This window comes from Syzygium oleosum, unplaced genomic scaffold (assembly GCF_021117445.2).
Source record: "Syzygium oleosum isolate NSW1041296 unplaced genomic scaffold, Sole_v2.1 Sole_v2.22, whole genome shotgun sequence".
NCBI lineage: Eukaryota > Viridiplantae > Streptophyta > Magnoliopsida > Myrtales > Myrtaceae > Syzygium > Syzygium oleosum.
Window position 1 is genome coordinate 4,081,175 of NW_026607506.1, and position 23,493 is coordinate 4,104,667.

General features: G+C 40.6%; 3 protein-coding genes across 8 annotated transcripts; 2 read left to right on the plus strand and 1 right to left on the minus strand.

Moving 5' to 3' along the window:
* LOC115669925 (AT-hook motif nuclear-localized protein 10-like) lies at positions 1-5,669 on the minus strand. Of its 2 annotated transcripts, XM_030591105.2 has the most exons (7): positions 5,518-5,669; positions 4,378-4,899; positions 3,612-3,671; positions 2,792-2,844; positions 1,757-1,888; positions 1,195-1,356; positions 1-576 (listed from the first exon to the last, which is right to left on the minus strand). In XM_030591105.2, exons 2-7 carry the CDS (start codon positions 4,850-4,852, stop codon positions 337-339), a joined length of 1,122 nt encoding a protein of 373 aa, XP_030446965.1. In that variant the 5' UTR covers positions 4,853-4,899; positions 5,518-5,669; the 3' UTR covers positions 1-336. The 2 variants fall into 2 exon arrangements, with proteins under 2 accessions (XP_030446965.1, XP_056177204.1); XM_056321229.1 differs by lacking the exon at positions 3,612-3,671.
* Positions 5,670-11,726: 6,057 nt separating this feature from the next.
* Positions 11,727-13,999, plus strand: LOC115669926 (cyclin-dependent kinase B2-2). The gene is made up of 8 exons (XM_030591110.2): positions 11,727-12,117; positions 12,529-12,670; positions 12,766-12,827; positions 12,923-13,034; positions 13,132-13,225; positions 13,331-13,400; positions 13,529-13,667; positions 13,753-13,999. Exons 1-8 carry the CDS (start codon positions 11,882-11,884, stop codon positions 13,843-13,845), a joined length of 948 nt encoding a protein of 315 aa, XP_030446970.1. The 5' UTR covers positions 11,727-11,881; the 3' UTR covers positions 13,846-13,999.
* Positions 14,000-15,315: 1,316 nt separating this feature from the next.
* Positions 15,316-22,755, plus strand: LOC115669924 (AT-rich interactive domain-containing protein 6). 5 transcript variants are annotated; one of them, XM_056321126.1, is made up of 14 exons: positions 15,316-15,601; positions 16,447-16,946; positions 17,034-17,173; positions 17,259-17,298; positions 18,165-18,217; positions 18,487-18,532; positions 19,254-19,346; positions 20,366-20,461; positions 20,579-20,630; positions 20,799-20,871; positions 21,098-21,164; positions 21,262-21,312; positions 22,006-22,098; positions 22,452-22,755. In XM_056321126.1, the coding sequence occupies exons 2-14, from the start codon at positions 16,512-16,514 to the stop codon at positions 22,560-22,562; spliced, it is 1,350 nt and encodes a 449-aa protein (XP_056177101.1). In that variant the 5' UTR covers positions 15,316-15,601; positions 16,447-16,511; the 3' UTR covers positions 22,563-22,755. The 5 variants fall into 5 exon arrangements, with proteins under 5 accessions (XP_056177101.1, XP_056177102.1, XP_056177100.1 ...); XM_056321127.1 differs by having other exon boundaries at positions 16,452-16,946; XM_056321125.1 differs by having other exon boundaries at positions 16,463-16,946.
* Positions 22,756-23,493: the final 738 nt, after the last annotated feature.

The following is a 23,493-nucleotide window of genomic DNA, read 5'->3' on the forward strand; positions in this document are numbered from 1 at the left end:
TACATAAATTATTCATAGTGATGGAGAAAGTACATATTCCGGTTCAATCCATCGACATGATGGTGAAGGTTACGCACTGAAAGCATAACAAAACAATAACGTCCTACCTAGAAGTCTTTCCTAGCGATAATCACATTGCGACAAGTTCCTAAGCCATTAAACGACCGAAATACAGAGTGACTTCTACTAAATCTGGTTTCAAGGACTCAAGCCCTTATTACAACTAATCTCCTAGAGGGCTTCAAGCTACATGTCCCTAAACTTACAACATCAGCAAACACAAGGGTCAGCATCTTATGCCACTACACTGGACACAGGATCAGTTCAACTTTAGTTTTACCTCCATGGCAGGCTAGACATGCCTTGTGAGTTACTGTTGTTGCAGATGCCTGTACTCTGATTCAGCGGACTCCCAGGCCCACCAGATGATTCACTGAGGGTCCCATGGGATGGTGGGCTACTAGGCCCGACCGACACTCCACCGGAGACAAATTTTCCTGGAACCAAAAAGGACTCAACTTGGTTCGCCGATTTTGTTTCGGGACGACCTTCAGCCATAAAACTGCCCACAACAACCTGCATTAAATTTGTCAGCTTAATGTCATCATGGATAATTGACTTTTCTTCTGTTCTTGCTAGTAGATTCAAAACAGACAAAGACACCAAGCATATATGTTCAGAGCCACGGCATCACTCAAATCTAACTCTGCTTTTACTCTAAGAAAATAAACCATATCTACGAGGATGACATCCATGCTCTCCTCATTGGATTCGCATTCCAAGATCCCGTACTGATTGTCATCAACTAACAAAGACAAAGCAGAGGGACCCATTAATTGACTGTAGACTTGTTCACATAAGTAGATGTAAACAAGCTTAGAAAAAATCTTTAGAATTACTAACACTATTCTCTAGAAACCCCACCTACGCTGGGGATTTGCCCAAATTTTGGTAGAATAAAATGCCAAGTCAAAAACGTAATTTTTCCTATTCCACCCTTAAAAGCCACACGAATACTACGTAAATTCCCAGAATTTGGTAGAAGAAAAGTCCTAAGTCCTCACGTAATTTTTGTTCGATTCCAGCACTATGGTAATTGCTTTAGGCCACCACAACCAAGCCACAAGGAGACGTATTTGATACAATCTCTGCGTGAGACTAAAAGAGGAACCGATGGAAAGAGTGGAAGTACACCTGAACAGGAGATGCTGCAGTTAGAAGACCCGCCACCCCACCACCTAAAACACGACCATCTGGGCCAGACAAAGACACACTCAAGCCTCCAGTTCTGCTGCGATGTCCACCACTATCCGATAGAAGAAATGATCCAGAAAGTGACAGTATTTCAAATCGCCCCTGCCAAATTAAACTATATGTCAATTACATTCCATCAATATAAAAAAATAAACAAATCACTACTACGGGTCACAGTAACTTGCTGATGAGTGCTTTGCACCAAAGAAAGAGAAACAGTACTCCATCCATCACGCATTTACCAAATAGTCCTGGGTAAAGCCAACTGAGGCACTTTTCAATGACACACTCAGTTTTCGTCCTCATATTTACTCAGCGGTTAGTGCATTAGTAATATCCACATGTCCAAGTGCCTTAAAAATATAGATAAGCTAAGTACTTGATAATCAAAACCTGAGTTGGGCTTTTACATTAGGATCCTCAGAGACAATCTTCCTCCTATAATAAGTGCTAACCAATTTCTACTCTTCTCATGTTAAGGCCGAGGAGCAGTCTCACAAACCTCGTAAGTCACAGTGCCGCCAGATGTGGCAGGTTGGCGAAGTGTCACATTAGATATAGCTCCATTTGCAGACAGTACACAAACAGCCCTTGGACCATTCTGGGAAAATGACATTATCTTTGATGATACATCCTGACAAACCAAAGAGAGAGTGGCTAAATCATCAGAAAAACCTGAAGTCTCATCAATGTATCTGGATAAAATAGTAAATATAAGAAGAACTCAGTGAAAGATCATTGAAACAACACCTATGATCGAAATAGAAGCATAAGCCTCGCAATAATGTTGTTATGCTGGATCAATGCACGGTGAAGTTACCATCATGAACTTCGGTTTTCTTTAATATATAAAACATCCATCAAGCGCATGGAAAAATGTGGTGAAAGGATTACAGATGCCTCCAAAGGCTCTCAAAGCCAAAAGCTCTATTTCCTTCTTTCTTTGGCTCTCAAAAGTCAAACCCACTCTATCCTAAATAAGACTCTAGAATTGAGCCCGTGCAATGCATGGTACATCACAATACAGATAAAACATAAATATTATTTCCCTCAAATATATATAAAATATATGAAGAATAAATCATTAAGTACATTGTTACTTCCAATTAGAGTCAACATTAGTTTTTTTTTCAATATCAGATCACTTTAAAGAAATTTAAAATTGGGCTAAAAGAAAGCAATTAAAAATGGAATTGCTTGGGTCACATGAGCAAATCCAACTTATTTATATCATTTCACACTTGAAAGATACAGCTATACTTAATTGATTGGATTTCCCTTTACTTTATTAACGGAAGGACCTAATCGAACAAAAAAATAATATAGTTTAGGGACTCAATTAGCCATAAAAAGTTTAGGGACTAGATTGCACAAATTGAAAAGGTTCGTGAACTACTAGTGCCTTTATCCCTTAATCAAATTACCATTTCCATGATGGCATCTATAAGCAGTACTTCTTTTGAGGTCATTTCTCATACAAGGATGAAACAATCAACGCAATATGGAAAAGAACACTTGGAGGAAAAGGAGGAAGGACCTCTCCAGCTTTAACTGTGATCACATGTGGCGTAAATCCCATCCCACCAGATCCTGCACAGGTAGTAGTATTAGCTACTTTCTCTCCATTATACCACCATGCCAATCAAAATCAAGACGACATTCACACAATGATTTTCATGTGCTTTTGCTAATGCGAAATGAGATAGCCACTAGTGAAACCAGTTACATAATAATTGTCCCTAAGGAAGAAAAGGTCAATAGACAGGGAAGATCGGTGAAGTCCACTCCCTCTCTCATCCAAGATCAAGCAACAAACTTGTCAAAATTAATGTCTCTCTTATTAGAACGTTCTTGGCTGATAAAGGATCAAAGAGTATAATTCTTTCATTTTATTGATGTATTGGACGATTAATTGGTGAATTCTTCAGTAATGGCATTTCCAATACTCTTGTTTGAGCAGAGGAGATCTATCTCAGCTTCAAACACCAGATGTCTAAAGGTCACCTGGCCATAGACTAAGTATTAACTGTTGTGTCATAGCTTGCCACATTGCCAAACATACTGCTAATCGCTACCCGAAGCTTATTACAAATCAGATTAGGTAAAGAGAAAAAAGCACTATCTACTATGACATGCAGTTAAGCAGCTGAGGCCAGGGGCCAAATTTGAGTGCGTTTTTGCATATTCCCTGCCTATGTTAGCCCGCCCCTCATGAGCAGTTCGATGAAGTGGGTACCACATAGGTCCCACATGATCTAACGACTCATGCTTAGTGGACTAACCTAGCCAAGAGTACCCAATAATTTTCCCAAATTTCGGCCTAATCCCTCACATTGACAAAATCTGCACAAGATTACCTTTTCTTGCCCGCTGAGGAGTCGATGAGAGATGGTAATTCAGCCCATCTCCTAGAAGTCCTATTATTCAAATAAGTAATGCATACAAGTGGAAGTGGTCAGAAGCGAACCAATCAAAGAAAATCTACAGTTCTGCCATCATTTTTAGTATGCTGAAAAGTGAAATGAATTTCTAAAAAAATGGAGAAGTGGAGAAAAAGGGAACGCATACATCGTCCGTAAATTTTTTTTCTGGAAAGAAAAGAATACACAAAAGCCTAAGAACTGCGTCCAGGTTATCCATGAAGGAAAAATCAATTAAACTAAAGCAAAATCGGAGAGAAACCCAACCAAAGTGGATACCGGCAAAGAGCACTCAGGACACAAAAAGGGCACGATGGTAATTCAAACTTAAAGAATCTAAGCACGACCGAACATAAACCCTACAGGCAAACTGAAAATAGCAGGATAACCATGTCCGACATAGCAGAATAGAATATGTAGAGGAAACAAGACGCCCCCATCGGAGGGAGAGGCTAAGACAAATAAAGAATCCCCCCAAGCAAAACAATATGCAGATGAGCAAAAAAGCAAGAGATCCCAGTCAAAAGCACCTGCTGCTTTGACATTATAAAAGCCAAAAAATTCAAACTTTGGGCTCGGGCATCCTCAGCACTCCCCACTCAGAACAAGCGTTCCATCAATAGGAACTAAGCCCAACGAATCCGGATGAAAAAACAGAGACCCACCCAGATTCATTCGCATTGATATGTCGGAGAAAGTTTACCCGGAGCATCCGATCGCCGCTTCTTATTGCTAGATCCAGGAGGCCTGCCCCTTCTCTTCGTCAAGCTAGCCGACCCCGAATCTCCCGACTGAGGAGCAGCAAAAGCAGGAGAGCCGCCGTGCGCCGACGGCAGACGAGGCGGGGACCCGAATCCTCCACCGGGAGGCGATGCGGTCGCGTGGCCCGCACCCCCGGAGTTGAGACCCAACGCGATCGATCCCTCCGGCCCGTACTTCCTCGGCCTCCCTCTCTTCTTCTTCACCGGCTCTCCCACCACGTTCATGTTCAGCCCCTCCGCCCCCCCGCCTCCGCCGCCGATGCCGATCTCGCCGTTGGCGGCGGACGGAGCGGGCGCCGCGGCCGGCTTGTAGGGAACCGCCCCGTCGCCGCCGAAGGCCAGGCGCAAGCTGTCCATCACCGGCGGCGACGGGACCGTGGGGTTCTGGAGGCTCGCACCGAACGCGTCTCCCGACATTCCTCCGATTCACCTCGTACCTCGTCCCCCCTAAAACCCCATCAAACCTGCGAAAAACACAAACATGCACCACGAGATCGGCGTCGGAGAACTTCCACCAAAAGGTAATCACTAACCCCCCCAAGAAAAAAAACCCTAATCACGCAGCACCAATCGCTCGAAAAAACCGAGAAAACTCGAAGTAAAATTAGCAACTGCACTTCGCGAGACGACAATGGCTCTCGAAACCGGCCGCGGAATCATCGACCGAACTAATCGAGATTAAGAGGCGATTTTTACCACGAAATCAAAGCCTAAACCCAGCTCCAAATGCGAGCTAATCCCTCGAATCCCCGGCACGAATTCATCGAACGAAAACCCTAATCACGGCGAACTAGAGCGAGAAAAATTCACAGACGGAGTCCAATCCTCACTCCACACCGAGTTAAAAAAGTCAGACAAATTTTTCCTCCCCAAATCTAGACGACGATCATCGGCGGAAACAGTGTTCAAACCGACGGAAGTAAAAAACTTCGGAGCTGAAGATTCCAGAGGGGAGTAAATTTCCCTTTTTCCCGAGAAAAAAAAAAAAGACGAGTCGTCTTTTTTGTTTTTTCCGGGAAAATGGAACGGGATAAATACGCAGGGGGGGGGCTTCAAAGAAAAAAAAAGGGCGAAAAAACTACCGTGAGCTCCACCAAAAATCCAGGAAAAGTTGCAGGGACCCAGAAAATTGAGAGAGGAGGCGACGATGTGGATGAAAGAGACGAGGAAGGTGCGAGCAACAGCGCCTCTGTTTTTTTTTTCTCCTCTTTTTTTTTTCTTTTTCTTTTTCCGGTCCGGGAGAATTTGAATTCCAGCTATTGACGAAGCAATCAATTTACTTCGGATATTTCCTAATTTTTTCTTTTTTTTTCTTTTTACTTTTTCCCTCTTTTTTCTGCTCGAAATAAATTTGGTTTTGCAGAAACGCAAGAGCCAATTGGGGATTTTACGTTTTAGTTCCCATTTAATTTTTAGCTACTTTGAATCCGAAAAAAATACATGAATATCGGCACGTAAATTCGCGTATAATTTTTTCGTATAATTTATATCCTATTGGAAAAGTAAAAAGGTAAATTTTTTTTATTCAAATCTAAGGGAAAAACAAACTAGGCCTATACTTATCTAATGCAAAATAATCTAAGTTTTTTTCGGGATATAGTCAATATGATATAAAGTCTCCCAATAATTCATTTGAAAAAGAAATTAAAAGATGAAGAAAAAAAGCAGGTAAAAAGGGAGCGCACAGCATACGGGTCTGCGCCTACAACTACACAGGGAGGAAATTATATTTTTTTTTTTTGGTCATGAGGGAGGAAATTATTTTGCACTGACTTTTTTAAAAGACTTTTTTATTTTTATTTTTTTGGTCAGAAGAGCCTTTTTGTTGTTGACCAACTCTACCTCTACGGTGTCCTCTTCGCCCGCTGTAATTTCACGCCACGTGTCCAGATAAATCTGAAAAATGTAAAAATTTACAGATGGATTTTTGGGAAGCAAGGGAATTCCCAAATTCAAATAATTCATTAAGAATATTCTAAAACTTAGATTAATATCGTCAAAAAAACCTCTAAATTATACACGGCGAAAACGCTCATACCCCAGATTTTTTACCGCGCCGCCTAAGATCCTAAACTGTGCCGAACCACGACACCAACATCCCCAACTTTTTCGACGCCTGCCCAGACCCGGTCGGACTTGTCGGCGATATTTTTCTTGCAAAATTATTATGTCTCTAGCGGCTTAATTTCTAATAAAAGTGTATATGTATCAACTTCTTCCTCTAATTTTTGGTGAGCGGGAATGATGTGATTGATTAGTTCGTAATCTCTGAGGATTAGAGAGAGAGAAAAGAGCATCATTAAGATAAGACGAGAAGAATTCTGATAGGTAGGAGGATTTATGGTTGTACTGGCAATTAGGTAAAGGAAGGTGGTTGGTCCATAAAAGCGATTGGACATTAGTAGAAACTGGGTAAATTGCAGACGCCCCGCTCTGCGCAACCAATCTTTTACTGCCATTATTTATTTTCCTTTTCTTGTCCCTTTCTCTCATCAGTTTTTTTTTTTTTCCCGGCTTCTTTTGGGATTTTTCCTTTTCTATTTAATCTGAAATTCCGTTTGTTTTGAAAAAAAAAAATAGGGATCAATATCATGAAAGACATCAAACCGGTACACATATAACAAATTTACATCAAACTGATTGTTTGACAAGCAAACACTCCAAAATGGTACACTCATGACAATTTTACCGTACGTTAGTTTTCGCTAAATTAGATTGTCAAATTTCTGAATTTGATTAAACATGACTGTTGACGGGTGTATTAGTTTGAGGTTTTATTTGTCACAGATGTATCAATTTGTGATTTTTCGTGGTATTAATCTAATTTAACCGAGGGTAAATTTATCACAAAGATACCAGTTTAGGATTTTTTGTGGTCAAAAAATTAGTTTTGGGTAAATTTATCACAGGTGTATCATTTTGGGGCTTTGAAGATCAAAAAATTAATTTAGGATAAATTTTTTACAAGTGTACCAATTTGGGATTTTTCGCGGTATTAACCAAAAATAATAAATAATTTGAAAAATATTTTTCGTAAAAATGATCATTTACATAGTTTGAAACAATTAGTCGATAAAAAATATTTTCATTATCGATGATATTTTCATAGATGATAAAAATATTTTTCGTAAATGATATAGACGATCGTTTTTTAAAAAATATTTTTTAAATAATTCTATTTTGGGTTAGTACCACGAAAAACCAAAAATCGGTACGCCTGTGACAAATTTACCCTTCGTTAAATTTTACAATCAAATTGTTGAATTTGACAACACTGAGCTTTTGACAGGTGTACCATTTGAAGTTCTACCCTACATTTGTCACAGGTACACCTGTTTGTGATTTTTTGTATCCAATTTAGAGTAAATTTATCACAAATATATTGATTGGAAGTTTTTTGTGGTCGAAAAATTAGTTTGGGGTAAATTTATCACGGGTACACCAGTTTAGGATTTTTTGTAGCAAAAAAATTAGTTTTTGGTAAATTTGTCATAAGTGTATTAGTATGGGGTTTTTCGTGATATTAACCATTTTATTTTTATGAAACGTAAGCATCTCTGGGTTAAGCATCAGCAATAAACTTTCCTCCAGGCTTAGACCTACTATGTAACCATTTGTTCTTTTTTTTTAGGAGTTGTAATAGTGAACATGCGTTTTTATATATAGTGAATATGCTTGCTGAACGAGGGATATAACACCGGTATGAATATTTGCCCCATTATTAGAACAATAAATATGAATATTTGTTCCAAAACATTTGTCTAGTGTTTTTTTTTTTTTTGGGAAGGATGTCTAGTGTTTTGATGGGTGATTTATCTGATAGCTTTGTTTTTTCTTTCATGTACTAAGCTTTGTTGAGTTAAAAATTCCCAAACCGGTTCCTTGTGATCCATACATCCGAATTTAAGAATTTTATCTCACAAAAAATTCCAAACTGCTATTGCCTTAATGAAACATTCACTCCAAACAAACCTTCGTCTCGCAAAAAAATCTCAAACCGATTCCCCTGACTTGAACCTACCTTTCATCAGCATTTCGTCCGACCTCCTGTTAAAATGCATACATGGCGGGCGACCGCAAGGCGAATGTAACATAGGAAATGACGGGTTCGATGTCAAAAATGCATTTTGACAAGATAATGGGAGTAAATTCGAATTAGGGGCAGCGGCTGTGAGACGAAAATTAATTTGAGATGAATGTGTCGTGAGATACCCGCTTGAGATTCGTGCTAATCGAATATTTATTTAGTATAATTTTATCATGGGTACTGGATTGGGATTTCGACGGTATTATCCCTTATTGATCTTATGGGTTCCGGGCCCCATTTATACAATTATAAGTAAATAAAAACAAAATTATATTTTTATTAAGCGGATGGCTAAAAAGTCAGCAAGTATGGTTTTTTTCAACAGTGGCATGAATAATCTGGAAACTTTTTTAAATTTAATTATCCAAGAAATGACAAAAGCAGAAGACAAAAAAAACTCACCCACTTTTTAGCCCTCCATAATTGATCTTTCATCATTAAATAATTGAAGATAACTTAATCCACGCAATGACACAATCCATCCCCCATTTCTACCCTGCATTTCCCGCTTTGTTCTAGAATGCATCGTTTTCGCGGTCCATACGATCGGTGCGCGATCAGGTCAGGTCGGATTCGGTTCGGTGCCATCGAGCTTTCAACTAAATGCACCGCGTCACTTGCATTTTGACTATGAAAATACGAGCGCGATGTATCGCCGTCGCGTTTCATGATGGACAAAAGCTTTTTGGATGATTACGCGAAATCATAATTGACTAATGGGTTATCGGGAAATCATTATTGCATCGAGATATTTTGACACGGTCCAGCAAACACATGTGATCATTACTTAAGGATAAAAGGCGTGAAAGGCTGAGGAATTCAAGATCTTTGCTTGAACAGCAATGGCCAGACGTGTGTTTTTTTCTTTCTCGAGTTGAAATTCTTTCAGAATTGTTATATCGTAGGAAATTTATTTATTTATTTATTCATTTCGTCAATAATATTACTTGTTTGTCGATGTGTTAATATTATGTTATCCGCGAATATTGGCCTCTCATTGCTAACCTGGTTAATAGATCATTCGTGGCAAACAATTGCAATTATTAAGGCGCTCATGTCGGATCAGATGTCGGGTCCTAATTTCGACCCAATTTTTTTTCTCATTAAAAGAAAAAGGTAACTTTCACTCAATACCCAAATTCGATCCCATTAACAGTTGCTTTTATATATTGTTGAATAAGGTAATTGATAAATTAGTTAAATAATTCTAGGCCCCAAGGTGTGAACTGTTTATTAATCTGTGCAACTTACATACTAGTAAGTCAAAGTAAATTCATGCATGGTGCAACCTCTACAAGGAAGGTTTCAATTTACTTGTCCAATTTATTAACAGAGGATTCCATATAATTATCCACAAGAAAGCTGAAATATTTTTTTTTCCATTGATTATTGCAGCTATTCCAACTAATTTAATAAATGATTTTTCTCCAATTCCCCTTTTAACTGGTGTAAACCATATTGATTAGGAAGATGAAGTTCTCTTTAACTCTTGGGAGCATAGACTTTCACTTAGCATTCCATGCGAATGAACCACCTATTCTTAGCAAATTGGATTCTTTAGCAATAATGGGATCGACCTAATCATTTGGGTCCGATGTTCATCAAATCTTACATCAATAAGCATATTCAGAGCCCAATACCTAAATATACGTTAGCAACAAAATGGTCAATCTGAATCATAATTGGGGTGCGTTTGGCAACTATTCTGTTCTCGAAAACTAATTCTGCTAAGAAATTATTCTTTTTTGTTCCGTGTCCAGGAATAATTTATAAGCATTTGAAAACGTTTGGTAACTGCCCAAAATTTCTATTATTGAAATGGAAAAAGAACAAAAATACGTTTGGTAACTGCACAAAATTTATTTTTATTAATAATATTTCGAATTTTTTCTTTTTTTTCTTTTTTTTTTCTTCCCCTTCCCCTTCCTTGGCCATGGCCAGGGCAAGCAACGGCGTCGCGACCCTCACCAGCCACAAGTGAGGGCCACCCTCACCGAATCCGGTGAGGGCGGTGGCGAGGGTCGCCCACGCCATATTCGGCGAGGGCCGCGACGCCCTCGCTGGCCTTGGCCTGTGGCCGGTGATCGGCCACAGACTAAGAAGAAGAAGAACAAGAATTTATTAAACTGATTTTTGTTCCAAAACTGATTCTCGGAACAAAAGAATAAAAATTGTTACTGTTTGGCAACTTGCCAAATTCTGAGAACAAAAGAATATAAATTGTTACTGTTTGGCAACTTGCCAAACGCACCCTTACTACTCATTTTGAGCGAGCCCGTCAACATCACCCTCCACACACAATGCTAGTTAGGGGTGAGCAAGATGGATCGCCCAAACCGAGACCAGACCGGACCAACTGGTTTGGTCCGGCTCTCGGGAGTATCGATCTGGTTCCCGGTCCCTAAAAGTGGAATCGGTTTCCGGGCAGTCCGGTTCCCGATTCTAGGGTGGGAACCGAACCAGACCGGACCGATAAATATATATCTTTCTAATTTTTTCATATATATATTTATTTTTTATAATTTTTGAAAAAAATAGAAAGCCTAATATAATTTCCTCAATTCCCTCTTGCCTTTACCAATAAGTGATTAGTCTCATTGGAACCGGACTAAACTGGACCGGACCGGTCCATGGTCCCAAAAACTAGCCAGTCCGGTCCCCGGTCCTAAAAACTGGGAACTAGTCCTTCTGGTCCGATTCTCGATTCTTGGGTTGGACCGAACAGAATCGGGAACCGCTCACCCCTAATGCTAGTGGGAGACTGGGAGCAATGTCGGAGCCATCTCACGTCGGGACACGGCCGAACCTATGGCGCGACGAACCGGGCTTCACGAGACCGGCAGACCTAAGACCAAGGGGGCCTCAAACCACTCGAAGTAAAGCCTTACGCCGCTAGGCCAACCACCAAAGGAAGACGATCAATACTAGGCATATTAAGAGATTAATATACTTAATCGGGTGGTAAAATGATGAGTGATAGATATCTATCAATCCATGTTTGAATGGATCGAACACCTTTAATGACCATGTGTACCGATCACTTTGACATCCCTAGCAATGTCCTAGTGGGCCGAAACTCAACAGGCGCTCCCCTTTGCCTACGTGGCATCCCCTTCCCTCTGGTGAGTATTGCTCAAATTACGAAATCGCCCCCGGCAGCTCCGAATCTCAGTTTTTGAAATTCAAAAAACTTTGGTGCCGTTGCGCCTCCTTGCTCGACGACGCCCCTCTTGAAGCCCTCTTTCTTTCCTTCAACGGTTATTTCATCGCCCCGCTATAACACACGCTCCGCCTCCGATTCGTCGCTCCATTTCCTCTTCACCGACTCACAGACGCAGAGAGAGAGAGCGAGAGAGAAGATGGAGAAACCGGCGGCGGCGGCGGTGGCAGTGTCGGCGATGGAGGCGTTCGAGAAGCTGGAGAAGGTAGGGGAAGGGACGTACGGGAAGGTGTACCGGGCCCGGGAGAAGGCGACGGGCAAGATCGTCGCCCTCAAGAAGACGCGCCTCCACGAGGACGAGGAGGGCGTCCCCCCGACCACCCTCCGCGAGATCTCCATCCTCCGCATGCTCTCCCGCGACCCTCACATCGTCAGGTCCGCCCCTCTTCTTCTTCAGTCTCGAACGGGAACCGATTTTGTCCGGCGGGAAATCGATCTTCGCGTGTCTCGGATCTTCGATCCGTGTTTTCGTAGCCTTGATTGCGCGACACCTGTGTTGGCTTCGTTGTTTATTGATCTGGTGTTCGATCGTATTGTACCTTGCTGAGCTGTTTCTAGGGTTTTTGTACACAATCTGCGTTTTCGTAGGGTTTCGACCTAGGGTTTGATGTCGCTACGCCGCGCTTCCATTTGCGAGACCTTTTGAGCTAGTCGGTGATTGCAGATGTACCGCGCGCTGTTGACAGTGCTATTTACGACTTGATTCGTGATCGGTCGGGGGAGTCTTGGACTCTTCCTCTGTTTCTGCTGGCTTATATGAGGGGTTTTTACGGTGTTAATCCACAGATTGATGGATGTCAAGCAAGGCCAGAACAAGGAAGGCAAGACGGTGCTTTACCTGGTGTTCGAGTATATGGACACTGATTTGAAGAAGTACATCCGCGGTTTCCGCGGTTCTGGAGAGAGCATCCCTGTCAACATTGTTAAGGTTGGTACTTGCGATTGTTTGTTTCGAACTTGAAGGTTTGTGCGAAATTTGTTGTTTGGAACTAATCACGGGTTCCGATATCACTCCGAATTCAGAGCTTGATGTACCAACTCTGCAAGGGCGTGGCTTTCTGCCATGGGCATGGGGTCTTGCATAGGTAGGAGAATCTGTCGTTTCTATCTTCATGTTCGTGTTTTCTTAAACCGTAAAACAGTCATGTCTCATTCCTTCCATGGATTCTTCTTCTTCTAGGGACCTCAAGCCTCACAATCTCCTCATGGACAGAAAGACGATGACTCTTAAAATAGCGGATCTTGGACTAGCCAGAGCATTCACCGTCCCAATCAAAAAATACACTCATGAGGTAAATTGACAACACCCCTCTTCCTCTTTTATCTTGATTTTGAGTCACCTCTGCTTTTAGCATTATTAGCTAATGCGAGTGCTTCTTGTTGTTGCAGATATTGACTCTTTGGTATAGAGCTCCTGAGGTTCTTTTGGGGGCTACTCACTATTCAACTGCAGTTGATATGTGGTCTGTCGCCTGTATATTTGGTACCGATTCTCTTTGCTCTTTGTGCTTCTTTGGGCATTTTAATGCGTTTGTCTACTGAATTGTTTTAGCGATTACTCATTGTTCATTGATGACATGAATTGCAGCTGAGTTAGTCACCAAGCAAGCACTCTTCCCTGGAGATTCTGAACTGCAACAGCTCCTGCACATTTTCAGGTTAGCTAGGATATCCATCTCTGGTTGTGCCCTTTGTAAAAACTGTTTAACATGACTTCCTTTTCTTAGCCAAAAGAAAAGAGAACTTTGTTCATCTCTGATGGGTGCTTACTTGTGATTGTGCGCAGACTGTTGGGTACTCCAAATGAAAAGATGTGGCCAGGGGTTAGCAGTTTGATGAACTGGCATGAGTATCCACAGTGGAAACCTCAAAGCCTGTCCACCGCGGTTCCTAATCTGGACAAGGATGGGTTGGACCTGCTTTCTGTAAGTTGACGCTACTTATTTGAGTTCAACTAGTGAAATAATTAATGTCAGCTCACTGATAACTGAAATTTGATATCTTCTGCAGCAAATGCTGCATTATGAGCCCTCGAGGAGGATTTCGGCGAAGGCGGCCATGGAACATCCTTACTTCGATGACGTCAACAAGACTTGCCTATGAGACTGCGGAAAGTGTAGATTAGGAATCGGGATTTGGAATTTCGGTGAACTAAAAAGAAGTGTACTGAAAACTAATTGCTTGCCTCAAGCATGACCCCTTTTGTGCACCATGTGCCTGTGTCAGTTAATATCTTTTCTAGGATGATTGTTGCCAATCTCAAGCAGTAGTTAATTGCATCATCCGCGCGCTTCTATTTATCTCAATCTGTGTCGATTGATGTTTCTAGTATGTTGTAACGAGACTGTCCTTCGTGCACGGGGCACAGGTTATGCGAGAAGAGATCCTTTGGCCAGAGTAGACGTTCTGTCTGTTTCGCCTAGATGATCAAATAAATAAGCCAAATATATTCAGCAACTCAGCACAAATAACAAATAAACAATTTATCGAATAGGTGGCGTGCGTAAAATAAAAGAGATTGCAAGAGGCTTGAGCGAGTGTTTGCTTGGGATGTATTCGTGGTTCCCTTTCACTCAGACAAGAGATTGCCTTGTTTATACTAATCAACATTTTAGCCGTTTAAATGGCTCATTTTTGGGCCGATCGCTGGCCAGAGTGGATCAACCATTTCCGTGCAAATATCCGGCCGCTCGGACCTATAAGTCCGGTTGCCCGACCCTTATTACCTCTCACAAATCCGCGACGCGTGTAACTGCGATACTTGAAATAAATGACAAATATACTCTAAGGTGATATTGGAATCCTCGAAACTAATTTGGGATCAAGGATTATTTTATTATCCTCATAAATTGGGTAAAGCATAGAAAAAATTGTCCATATGCGCGTGTACCTCATAAATATATACATTTTGTTTGTCCAATTTTCTATCCCTTAGCGTTTTTAATATTTTTTTAATTCTTTCATTTTCCATGAACGTGCTTTTTCATCTTTTCTATGAGCGAGTCGAACCGAATTCTAATGTGACACTTGAACCGATTGCTTCCAGTCTGATCTGGCTTGTTAGTCATATACCAATAAGAAAACATCATAAATTAATATTCCTAAAACAGCCTAGTATCAAATTCTTTAATAAACACAGATATTCCACGACAGGAAATTTCTATTTTTCCATATAGGCTCTGGGAAAAATACTAAAAAAAAGAAAATTCTCAAACAGGTTTTTAATTGATTAATACATTTAATTACTTAACGGCCGTTATAATGGGGGGGGGGGGGATTAAATCCAATAAATGCCTGAAGATTTCATACTACTGTCGACTCTAATATTGCTATATAATTATATATTCCTATTTTCCACATATTAAAATCCACCACGAAAACCTCGAATCACTGGGAAAAAAATCGCCGTCGACCCTTGATCGGCGCGATCCGGGGTGCGGGGATTGGAACCCCCTCGGGAGGGCTTTTCGGTAATTCCGCCGCGCGAGCGCGATGTCCAGGTGTCGAGCTTTTGCCGAGTCAATCGGCGCCGCTCGCGAAACTCTAAAAAATCGCTCCGCTCCGCTCAGCTCAGCCTCAGCTCAGTCTCTCTCTCTCTCTCTCTCTCTCTCTCTTTCTCGCCAAGGCGACCGGAATCTCTCCCCGCCGCGCCGGAAATTAGGCTGCAAATCGAGCTCGCCCTCCTTCTTCTCCGCTTCGCTTCTCGCCCCGCCGTCCGAACCCCCGGCGCTCCGTGCCAGGTTCCGTCTCGGTCCTCGTTCCGGATTGCCTTGACAAATCCTTCCACGACGCCGTTCGCTTCTCGACGCAAGGGCGCTCCGAGTTTCTTCGAGCTGAGCAGCCGGCGAGGGGCGTTCAGGTTCCGGCGGTCGCTTTTCCGTGTCTCTTTTTTCGCGTGTTGATTGCGTGAGTGAATATTGTGGAGGCTGTGGAGGTAGACACGGTTGGCTAGATATGAAGGAATTGCCCGGTGCACGAGGATCTTTAGTTTTTTTGATACAAATGCCTTGTTCATCCGTTTTAGCTCGTTTTCCGGGCAATTTTCGGGCTTTTGTTTGGGGGAAGGGAAGGAAGGACGGGGGGTGGGGGGGGGGGGGGGTGGGGAGGCGGGGGATTGAAGTACTGTTTTAGTTCTATTTGAAGAAACGGGAGAGAGCACATGAATGAATGCTGTGAGTATGCGGTAGTATTTTCCTGATGATAATGACAAGCCTTGGAGACGTGGTCTGGTTTTCGAATATTAGTGTGGTCGTGACGAGTTTGATTGTTGAGCATGCGGGTTAGATGGTGATGTTGAGCATATATCAGATATCCATGTATGGTTCCATGCCCAGGAGTGCTAATGGGTAGATTCATTTTGATTGTTGTGTGGAGCGGACTCTGATTAGGCTTCGGCATAAATTTCTCGACTTGTTATCTAATTAAACCTTTAAAGTGTAGTACTCTAGAATATGTCTTAAAGGGAAAGTAAGGGTATAACCCTTTGCAGAAGGTGTAATTTGCATTTTGCTTAGAGAAGGTAAAGGAGGAATTCGATTTGGTTTGATTCGACTGATATCTGTACAGGCTTTTTTATTTTGCTGCTCTTCTTGCAAAATTACTTATTTTTACCCCTTCCTCGTGATAGATTTGAAGTGTCTGTGACATTTAAGTTACCTGTTGTGTGTATAAACCCGACTTTGTATTTGGTTCTTTGTTCATTAGTTTAGTTGTGCGGCAGAATAACACGCCTTACATTATAGACTGTGGAGTATAATCAAAATAAAGAGATGGATGTCACTGAGAAGCCAGCAGAGAGATTGCCAGATGATTCTGTTGCCAACCTTGTTGATGCCAGCATAGAACAGCAAGAGTCATCCCTACTGAGCGAGGATAAAGAGGATAAAAACCATAGCCCGAACGGGCAATTGGTTGCTCTGGAGACTGACAATGACGAGACTCTTACATTACCAAGTGATATCACCATGAAAGAAAGTCATGAAATGCCTGAGAAGGCTGATGATGAAGTTGTTGCTGCTAATGGTGCTAAGGAAAACATCGGTGCTCTAGATGAAAACCAGGAAAATAAGAACGAGGACGTAACAAGTGACCCAGACCGGAATCAGTCAGAAATTTCCCAAAAACTTCACAATGAGGAAGTAGCAACTCCAAAAGCTGAGGCTGAGAGCATGAAAAATTCTAACAATTGGTTGATTGATCCCAAGGTATTTCAGGTCAAACCAGAAAGAGCTATTAAACCTACTTGTTTTTAGTCTAAACGCAGAGAGCCGGTTTTATTTACTTCATGAAAGTTACAGATGGGGTTTGCGGCTGAATCCGGGACTGTGGAGGAGCAAGCCGCATTTATGAAGGAACTGGAAAAGTTTCACAAGGATAGGGCCCTGGAATTTAAACCACCTAAGTTTTATGGAGAGCCACTGAATTGTCTGAAGTTAGTACATTTGGTTTTTTGCTGAAGCGAGTTCATAGGTTTGCTTTTCTGTTTGCCTAATAGCTGATCCTTTTTCTTGGAGTAGGTTATGGAGAGCTGTCGTTAAACTTGGTGGCTATGACGTGGTGCGTAAGTTTTCCTGTATTTTGGCGTTTCTGTTTTATGTTGGTACATTCTTTTAATTTGTCTTGTGTTGAGCTCTGTGTTCTGTTTACCTATGTCTTTGGATGCTATGAGCGCGAACAATAATACGAGGCTGAAGAAGTATGAACATGAACATCAAAATTCTAGCGGGATGGCTCTTGCATGATTTAGTTGAGAATGGATATGGATGTGAATGTACAGTCAATCCTTTTGCTAGTGGGATGAAATCATGATTATGACCAGACCAGCTTTAACAGCAAATGACACACAAAGTGCTACAGATAGCTTTATCTTTTGTATGGCTTGATTATGCTATATTTCTCAATGCAATGTAAAATTTTACGGTTTTGTTGTAGATAGGTCTATGTAATCCAGGTTTATGCCCATCCAATAATTGTTTTGTCACTGAAAAGTTGGACATGTTAATGGTATGGAAAGTCGTATGGCTTACAATGCTATTGGTTCTGCAATAAGGAATAACAGAATCTATTTGGAGAATGGGGTTATGAGCTTTGTGTAAAAAAAGGGTATTTTATTGAAGCCCATTTCAGCGACACAAACTTTTTGTTTTCACACTAGAGAACTTTTTGTTTGCATTCTTTCTTTCGGCGGTTGTCATTTACCCATAAGGATCCCATGTTTATAAATTTTTTCTTCTTTTTGCATTTAAATGTCATCAGAATGTATAAAATTACATATCATATAGCATCTTTGAACATTTAGTTCTTTGATGGCTTTCTTCCACTTTGATAAAGCAATGCCAGGATCAAATACTGCTCGATAGTTTTCAATATAAGTTGTCTGGCAACAACTGACTTACCTGCTGCCATGGGATGGGTTTTTGTAGGTGACTGGATCCAAGTTGTGGCGTATAGTAGGAGAGTCTTTCCATCCCCCAAAGTAAGAGTACCAGCTAAATCTCTAATTAACTGTTTCTCAGGAGATCTCATTTAGTTGATATAATCAGTTTGAGTTCGATTTGCCTTAGGTGCTATGCATATAAGACTGTTACTAGCAGCATAAACGCCTTATGTGCCTTTGCCATTTAATGTTCAATTTGCCTTTGCCATTTGATATTCAATTTGCCTCACACTTTTATGTTCAAACTTGTAGCAAGGCATATTGTTTCTCACACATTCATGTCCAATTTAATGATGTCTCTCTCTCAGGACCTGCACGACAGTCTCTTGGACATTTCGAATTTTCTATGAGAAGGTAATGCGCTAATCGGTTTTTGGGACTCGTTTGCTTTGCAAGATGGTTTACAAAGGGAAATTAAATGACATGCTTCCAGTCCCACAATAACTGAGTTATTAGCAGAAACTTCCTACGGTGAACCGTCATATAGCCATTAGAATCAGTATAGTTTTTCTGTGGACTCACATGTACAAAAAGCTGTCTTTTCTTTCAAGGCGTGAGTGCGTTTGCATGAAAAGCTGGTCATCATGGTTCAGTGGATATTTTTTCCAATGTTCTCTAAGTACAAATGAATGGCTTTGGCTCTTATAAGCTTAACGTGTATATTAGATTATTTTCATGCCACAGTGAGTTCAAGCCAGCTCCTGTTCTTAAATGTTTGACCAGTTAAATATCTTTCATGTGCGTCTTGATATCAACTTACTCGACTCGATTAAAATATTTTAGGGGACATGTTCACTTGTATCCTTGGGCGTCCTTCAGAGTGCTGTTTATGATGAACAACATAGGACAGTAGACACAATTAATTATCAAGTTACTATAATCTATTTTCCATTTACCCCTCTTTTGATATTCTTAAAAATAGCTAATGGCCTTATGCCGCCATGTTTGACTTTATTGGTTGTTTAAACCTTTGTAAGCACCTAAGTGTAGTCAACCTTGATGGATGAGTTGTCATAATATCTTCATTCTTCACGATCGCAAATCTCCACCTTCTGATGTTATATGTTTAGTGCAGGCTCTTTTGGAATATGAAAGGCATAAAACACAAAGCGGTGCACTCCAATTACCTGCTGCACCCATCCTGCAACCTACAAGCATTGAAAAGGAGGTATATGTTTCATGTTTGATATATGTTCCTCCATTACATTTTAATCGATCTTGGTGATTTGGACTTTTGTTTGGTGTACATTTTCTTCTTTCACTTGCTTTGCTGGTAGTCGACATGGGATAGTAATAGATTTGAGAAAATCTTTATGTTGTTTGAGAAGGCCATATTGCTGATAAAAGGGTCCTAAGATCTAGAGTATTAGTCAGGTGCATTTTCTCAATAGTGGAGATGCTTATGTCTTCTCAAGTTTTAATTGTGGAAGATATGGATTCTTAATTCTTAGCAAAATCCAATTCTGTTGAGTCACCTCTTCTGAATCTTTGGCTAAAACGTTTGAGTGTCTATTCATTCTTGTCCCATTTATTGTAAATGCCACCTGGTTAGTTTAGATTGACAGGTGATCGACCTAACCAGCTGGTGCCTGTGTAAGACTGGTTCTCAGTAACTCTAGATCAAGATGTTCAACCTGGTCAGACTTAAGCCCAATTCAGAGATGGAGAGGTCAAACTGGCTGGTCAGTTTCATTTCCACAATGATTAGGTGGAGAGAGATGTGTTTGAGTGTAGTTCGCTGGGTTAATAAAGGACCAGTTTTAACTTCTTAACTGCATATTTGTTGGCAATGTAAAAGTTTAGAGATTCTTAAATTGGGCCAAAATGCGCGGTCTTTTCTGTCAGAAAGTTACTTAAACCTTTAGAAAGTGGAATAATTTCATTTTGGTGCCATTAGCAAAGTCAAACTCTTCATATTGCGTGACATGCTGAGACAACGATATTATGGGACTGGGGATGTATAATTACTCACTTGACACTGGCGTAACTGCTTTTCCTGTGGTCCCCCTTCTCTTAATCTTGAGTCACAAAAACTTTGATTAGGGCACTATTGACTTATTGCTTATAAAACAGAAGGCTGATTGGTAAAATTGAGTGCTGATTAGAAAAACACTGATTAGCTGGAAATCTGTTCTGATAGCGATCATCTTCTTTTTCTCCTCCCTTAATCTGAAATTTCACGCGTAGACAAACCAAGCTGCAGGATCAAATAGGGCACGTAGGGGTGCTGCATCGCGTGCTATGAAGGGTTGGCAATCTCAGCGCTATCTTGAATATGGCGAGGTTAGCGAACCTGTTGCTTTAGCTTACAGCAATTATTTCCTGCAATATGTTTCTTTCTTTAGAATCCAACACAGAAAGATATTTATTTGTTGTTAATCTTTATTAATGTCATTTTAGGACAAAAACTTTGCCTCTACAACGAAGCGCGAAAGGAATCTCAAAAGCATAGGTATACTTTCCTTAATATCTTTCCTTTCAAACATCCATGATCATGCGAGTGTCATTATTATGATGTGTAGCCCATATTGAGCAAGATATGTCTGCCTGAAGATCTCTCCTTTTAAATAAATATGTGATGCCAGCATATGTTCATATTATCTATAATCTGTGGAGACAGGTTTACCTAGAGAGAAGACAGCAACTAATTTGGAGCATGGGGAGAGAGCTGTTCATCACGAGGCAGATAAGCAGTTCCGTTTACTTTCTCTCGTTTTCTATTTCATTCCCTTTTAATGATCCTCCTGTGCATGATGTGTAATATTAGTCTGATGAAGTATGGTTAAACTTTTTGACCTTGAATGGAGCCTTTAATGCTGATAGGTTCCTTAGGAGATAGGGGAGGAATGGAACTGATTTAGCTGAAGACCTCCTGATATGTCTGGTTTCTAAAAGCTTCTACTGATTTCCTTTTGCTAGGATTATGACGAATGTCATTGATGTCGGACCTCCTGCTGATTGGGTGAAGATCAGTGTTCGGGAAGCTGTATGTTTTTTCTTTCTCAGAGGCTTGTGCTAACTCTAGATTTATAGCTCAGCTGATACCAGTTCGATAATATTGAATGCCTCTCTTCTGTTTACAGAAAGATTGCTTCGAAGTATATGCTCTGGTCCCTGGTCTTTTGCGTGAAGAAGTAAGAACTCCAGGACTTGTCTGATCAACCTTCTAGTTTGCCAAATGGTTCTTTATTCTTCTTGCACTGGAACTAACTCTTGTTTATTCATCAATATCATATGAAAAGGTTACTCTGGATAAGTGATAGTCACAATTACTGAGACAAGGGTACATAAAAAGATGTAACTGTTCTTCGCTGTGTTGTGTTCCATCATGTTTATATTTCTTGCTCTTGTTTATGGTGATACAAGAGTGTGAGGACCACTGCCAACTGTTTTAAAAGCTTAAGTTGTTAGGTAAAGGTGTGGTTTAATATTTTAATTATTCTAACACTCTCCCTCATGTTTAGTTTGGTCTTTTTGCCTAGTACTAAGCGTGGACATATTTAATTGGAGAGGCAAATGGGGCCTGGAAATATTTGAACTCAAGACCTCCAGCTCTAATACTATGTGATATTTGGTGGGACCACTGCCAATTGTTTTAAAAGCTTAAGCTGTTAGATGAATGCATGGTTTAATATTTAATTATTCTAACAAAGAGTAAGTCATTTAATAGCTCTTAATGATGCACCTCATAAATTTCCTGTTATGAATGGGACTTCTGTTTCGTTTTTGAACATGCTCACACTTGCAATTCTCTAGATGAGGCTGAATTGTAAACTTTAAGCAGATGTATGCTTTTTGTGGTTGACCTTCTCATTTTGTCTACTCAGGTGCGAGTTCAGTCAGATCCAGCTGGACGTCTAGTTATAACAGGCCAACCAGAACAGCTCGAGAATCCTTGGGGCATCACTCCCTTTAAGAAGGTGTTTTCTTGAATCCTTAAAGTTGAGACTGACTAGAATAAATCAGATAATGAATGCTCTACAAGTTCTCAGTTTTTCATTTTGGAAGGATATATTACGGGCGAGGGTGTTCTTGTTTGGCTCTTTACCTTTCTTCTCTGGGGATCTAGTTCCTTAGACCAATGGATTCAAACTATTTGAGGCGCCAATATGTCCATGTCGAATTTCAAATTATTTAATGGATGGAATACCGACAGGCAGTAGAATATATACATTTTTTGTGGGATATAGAGAAAATAATCCACGCCATAAAATTGTCTAGAATTACCATAGGGGATTTAAATTTCAGAAACTCATGGAATTGTGATTTTCAGGTTGTGAGCTTACCATCGAGAATCGATCCACTGCAGACATCAGCCGTCGTTAGCCTTCATGGCAGACTCTTTGTACGCGTTCCTTTCGAACAAGGATCAGCTTTAACTTGATATATGATATTTAAGTTCTGTCATTTGTTATTGCTTGAAGGCTGTCTCAGATCAGATTGAGCATTATGAATGTCAGTTTTGCATTCACATTTACTCTCCTCAGTCTTCAGAATGGAAGAAAAATGAGGATCCTGTTAATGATCTGAGAATGTACCACGCGATACATGCAAGCTCTATCTATTTTAATTTCACACCCTGCAACTAGTAAGATGCCATGAGCTAATTGAGGGTTCCTTAACTGGTTATGCACCACTGCTAAGGGCCTGTAAGTCCTTTGGAGATCCAAATCTGATGTGTGGAATGATTTTTTTTTTATATTAAGGTTTTGTTAATGAGTTATCTCCGGGCATTTGTTAAGCATATTTAATAAGAAAATATTCGATTTTCAAACTATCATTTTTGTGCATTGGAAATTTTTAGTGTCTGATTTCAGTTGCTTGATAAGTGCCTCAATGGAACTTTTTAACAAAATCCAGATGTAGCCTCTTGCGTGATGCGGGGAAAAAAAAGTGCATATTCGGCCCCTAAATTTGCATTTGCTTTTCTTAATTCGGTCTTCAGAACCGTATGTGAGCAGTTAGGTTTTCGAATTCAATCGAGGTCCTCCATGGCCAATTCCAGGAAATTGAAGTTGTCTTGTGGATCGGTCTCGGCAAACGATTCAGGTGTTAGGACAATGAATGCCATTGTGGATTATTGTTCCAATATCATGGCTGACAATAGATTGATCAGTCACGTTCTCAGAACTTAGCTCATCGTGCAAGCAGAATAGAAATTTCCCTTGGGCATTTTCGACCTTTTCACCTTTAGACCTTCATGTGAAATCCTTCCTAATCCATGTGCGCCCAGTAATCAAATATCCACGACATGTCAACATCTCTTTTGGCGTGATCTCTCAAATCCAAATTGGGAACCGACCATCGATGAAGCT

Excerpts from the sequence above, each read along its gene's own strand:
- LOC115669925 (XM_030591105.2), bottom strand. The coding sequence starts at position 4,852 with ATGTCGGGAGACGCGTTCGGTGCGAGCCTCCAGAACCCCACGGTCCCG. Across the intron at positions 1,889-2,791 it reads TCACAGTTAAAGCTGGAGAG|GATGTATCATCAAAGATAAT; the intron begins GTCCTTCCTCCT and ends TTGGTTTGTCAG. Across the intron at positions 1,357-1,756 it reads GCGGCACTGTGACTTACGAG|GGGCGATTTGAAATACTGTC; the intron begins GTTTGTGAGACT and ends TTAATTTGGCAG.
- LOC115669926 (XM_030591110.2), top strand. The coding sequence starts at position 11,882 with ATGGAGAAACCGGCGGCGGCGGCGGTGGCAGTGTCGGCGATGGAGGCG. Across the intron at positions 12,671-12,765 it reads TCCCTGTCAACATTGTTAAG|AGCTTGATGTACCAACTCTG; the intron begins GTTGGTACTTGC and ends CTCCGAATTCAG. Across the intron at positions 13,226-13,330 it reads GTCTGTCGCCTGTATATTTG|CTGAGTTAGTCACCAAGCAA; the intron begins GTACCGATTCTC and ends CATGAATTGCAG.
- LOC115669924 (XM_056321126.1), top strand. The coding sequence starts at position 16,512 with ATGGATGTCACTGAGAAGCCAGCAGAGAGATTGCCAGATGATTCTGTT. Across the intron at positions 20,462-20,578 it reads GCTATCTTGAATATGGCGAG|GACAAAAACTTTGCCTCTAC; the intron begins GTTAGCGAACCT and ends ATGTCATTTTAG. Across the intron at positions 21,165-21,261 it reads AGATCAGTGTTCGGGAAGCT|AAAGATTGCTTCGAAGTATA; the intron begins GTATGTTTTTTC and ends TTCTGTTTACAG.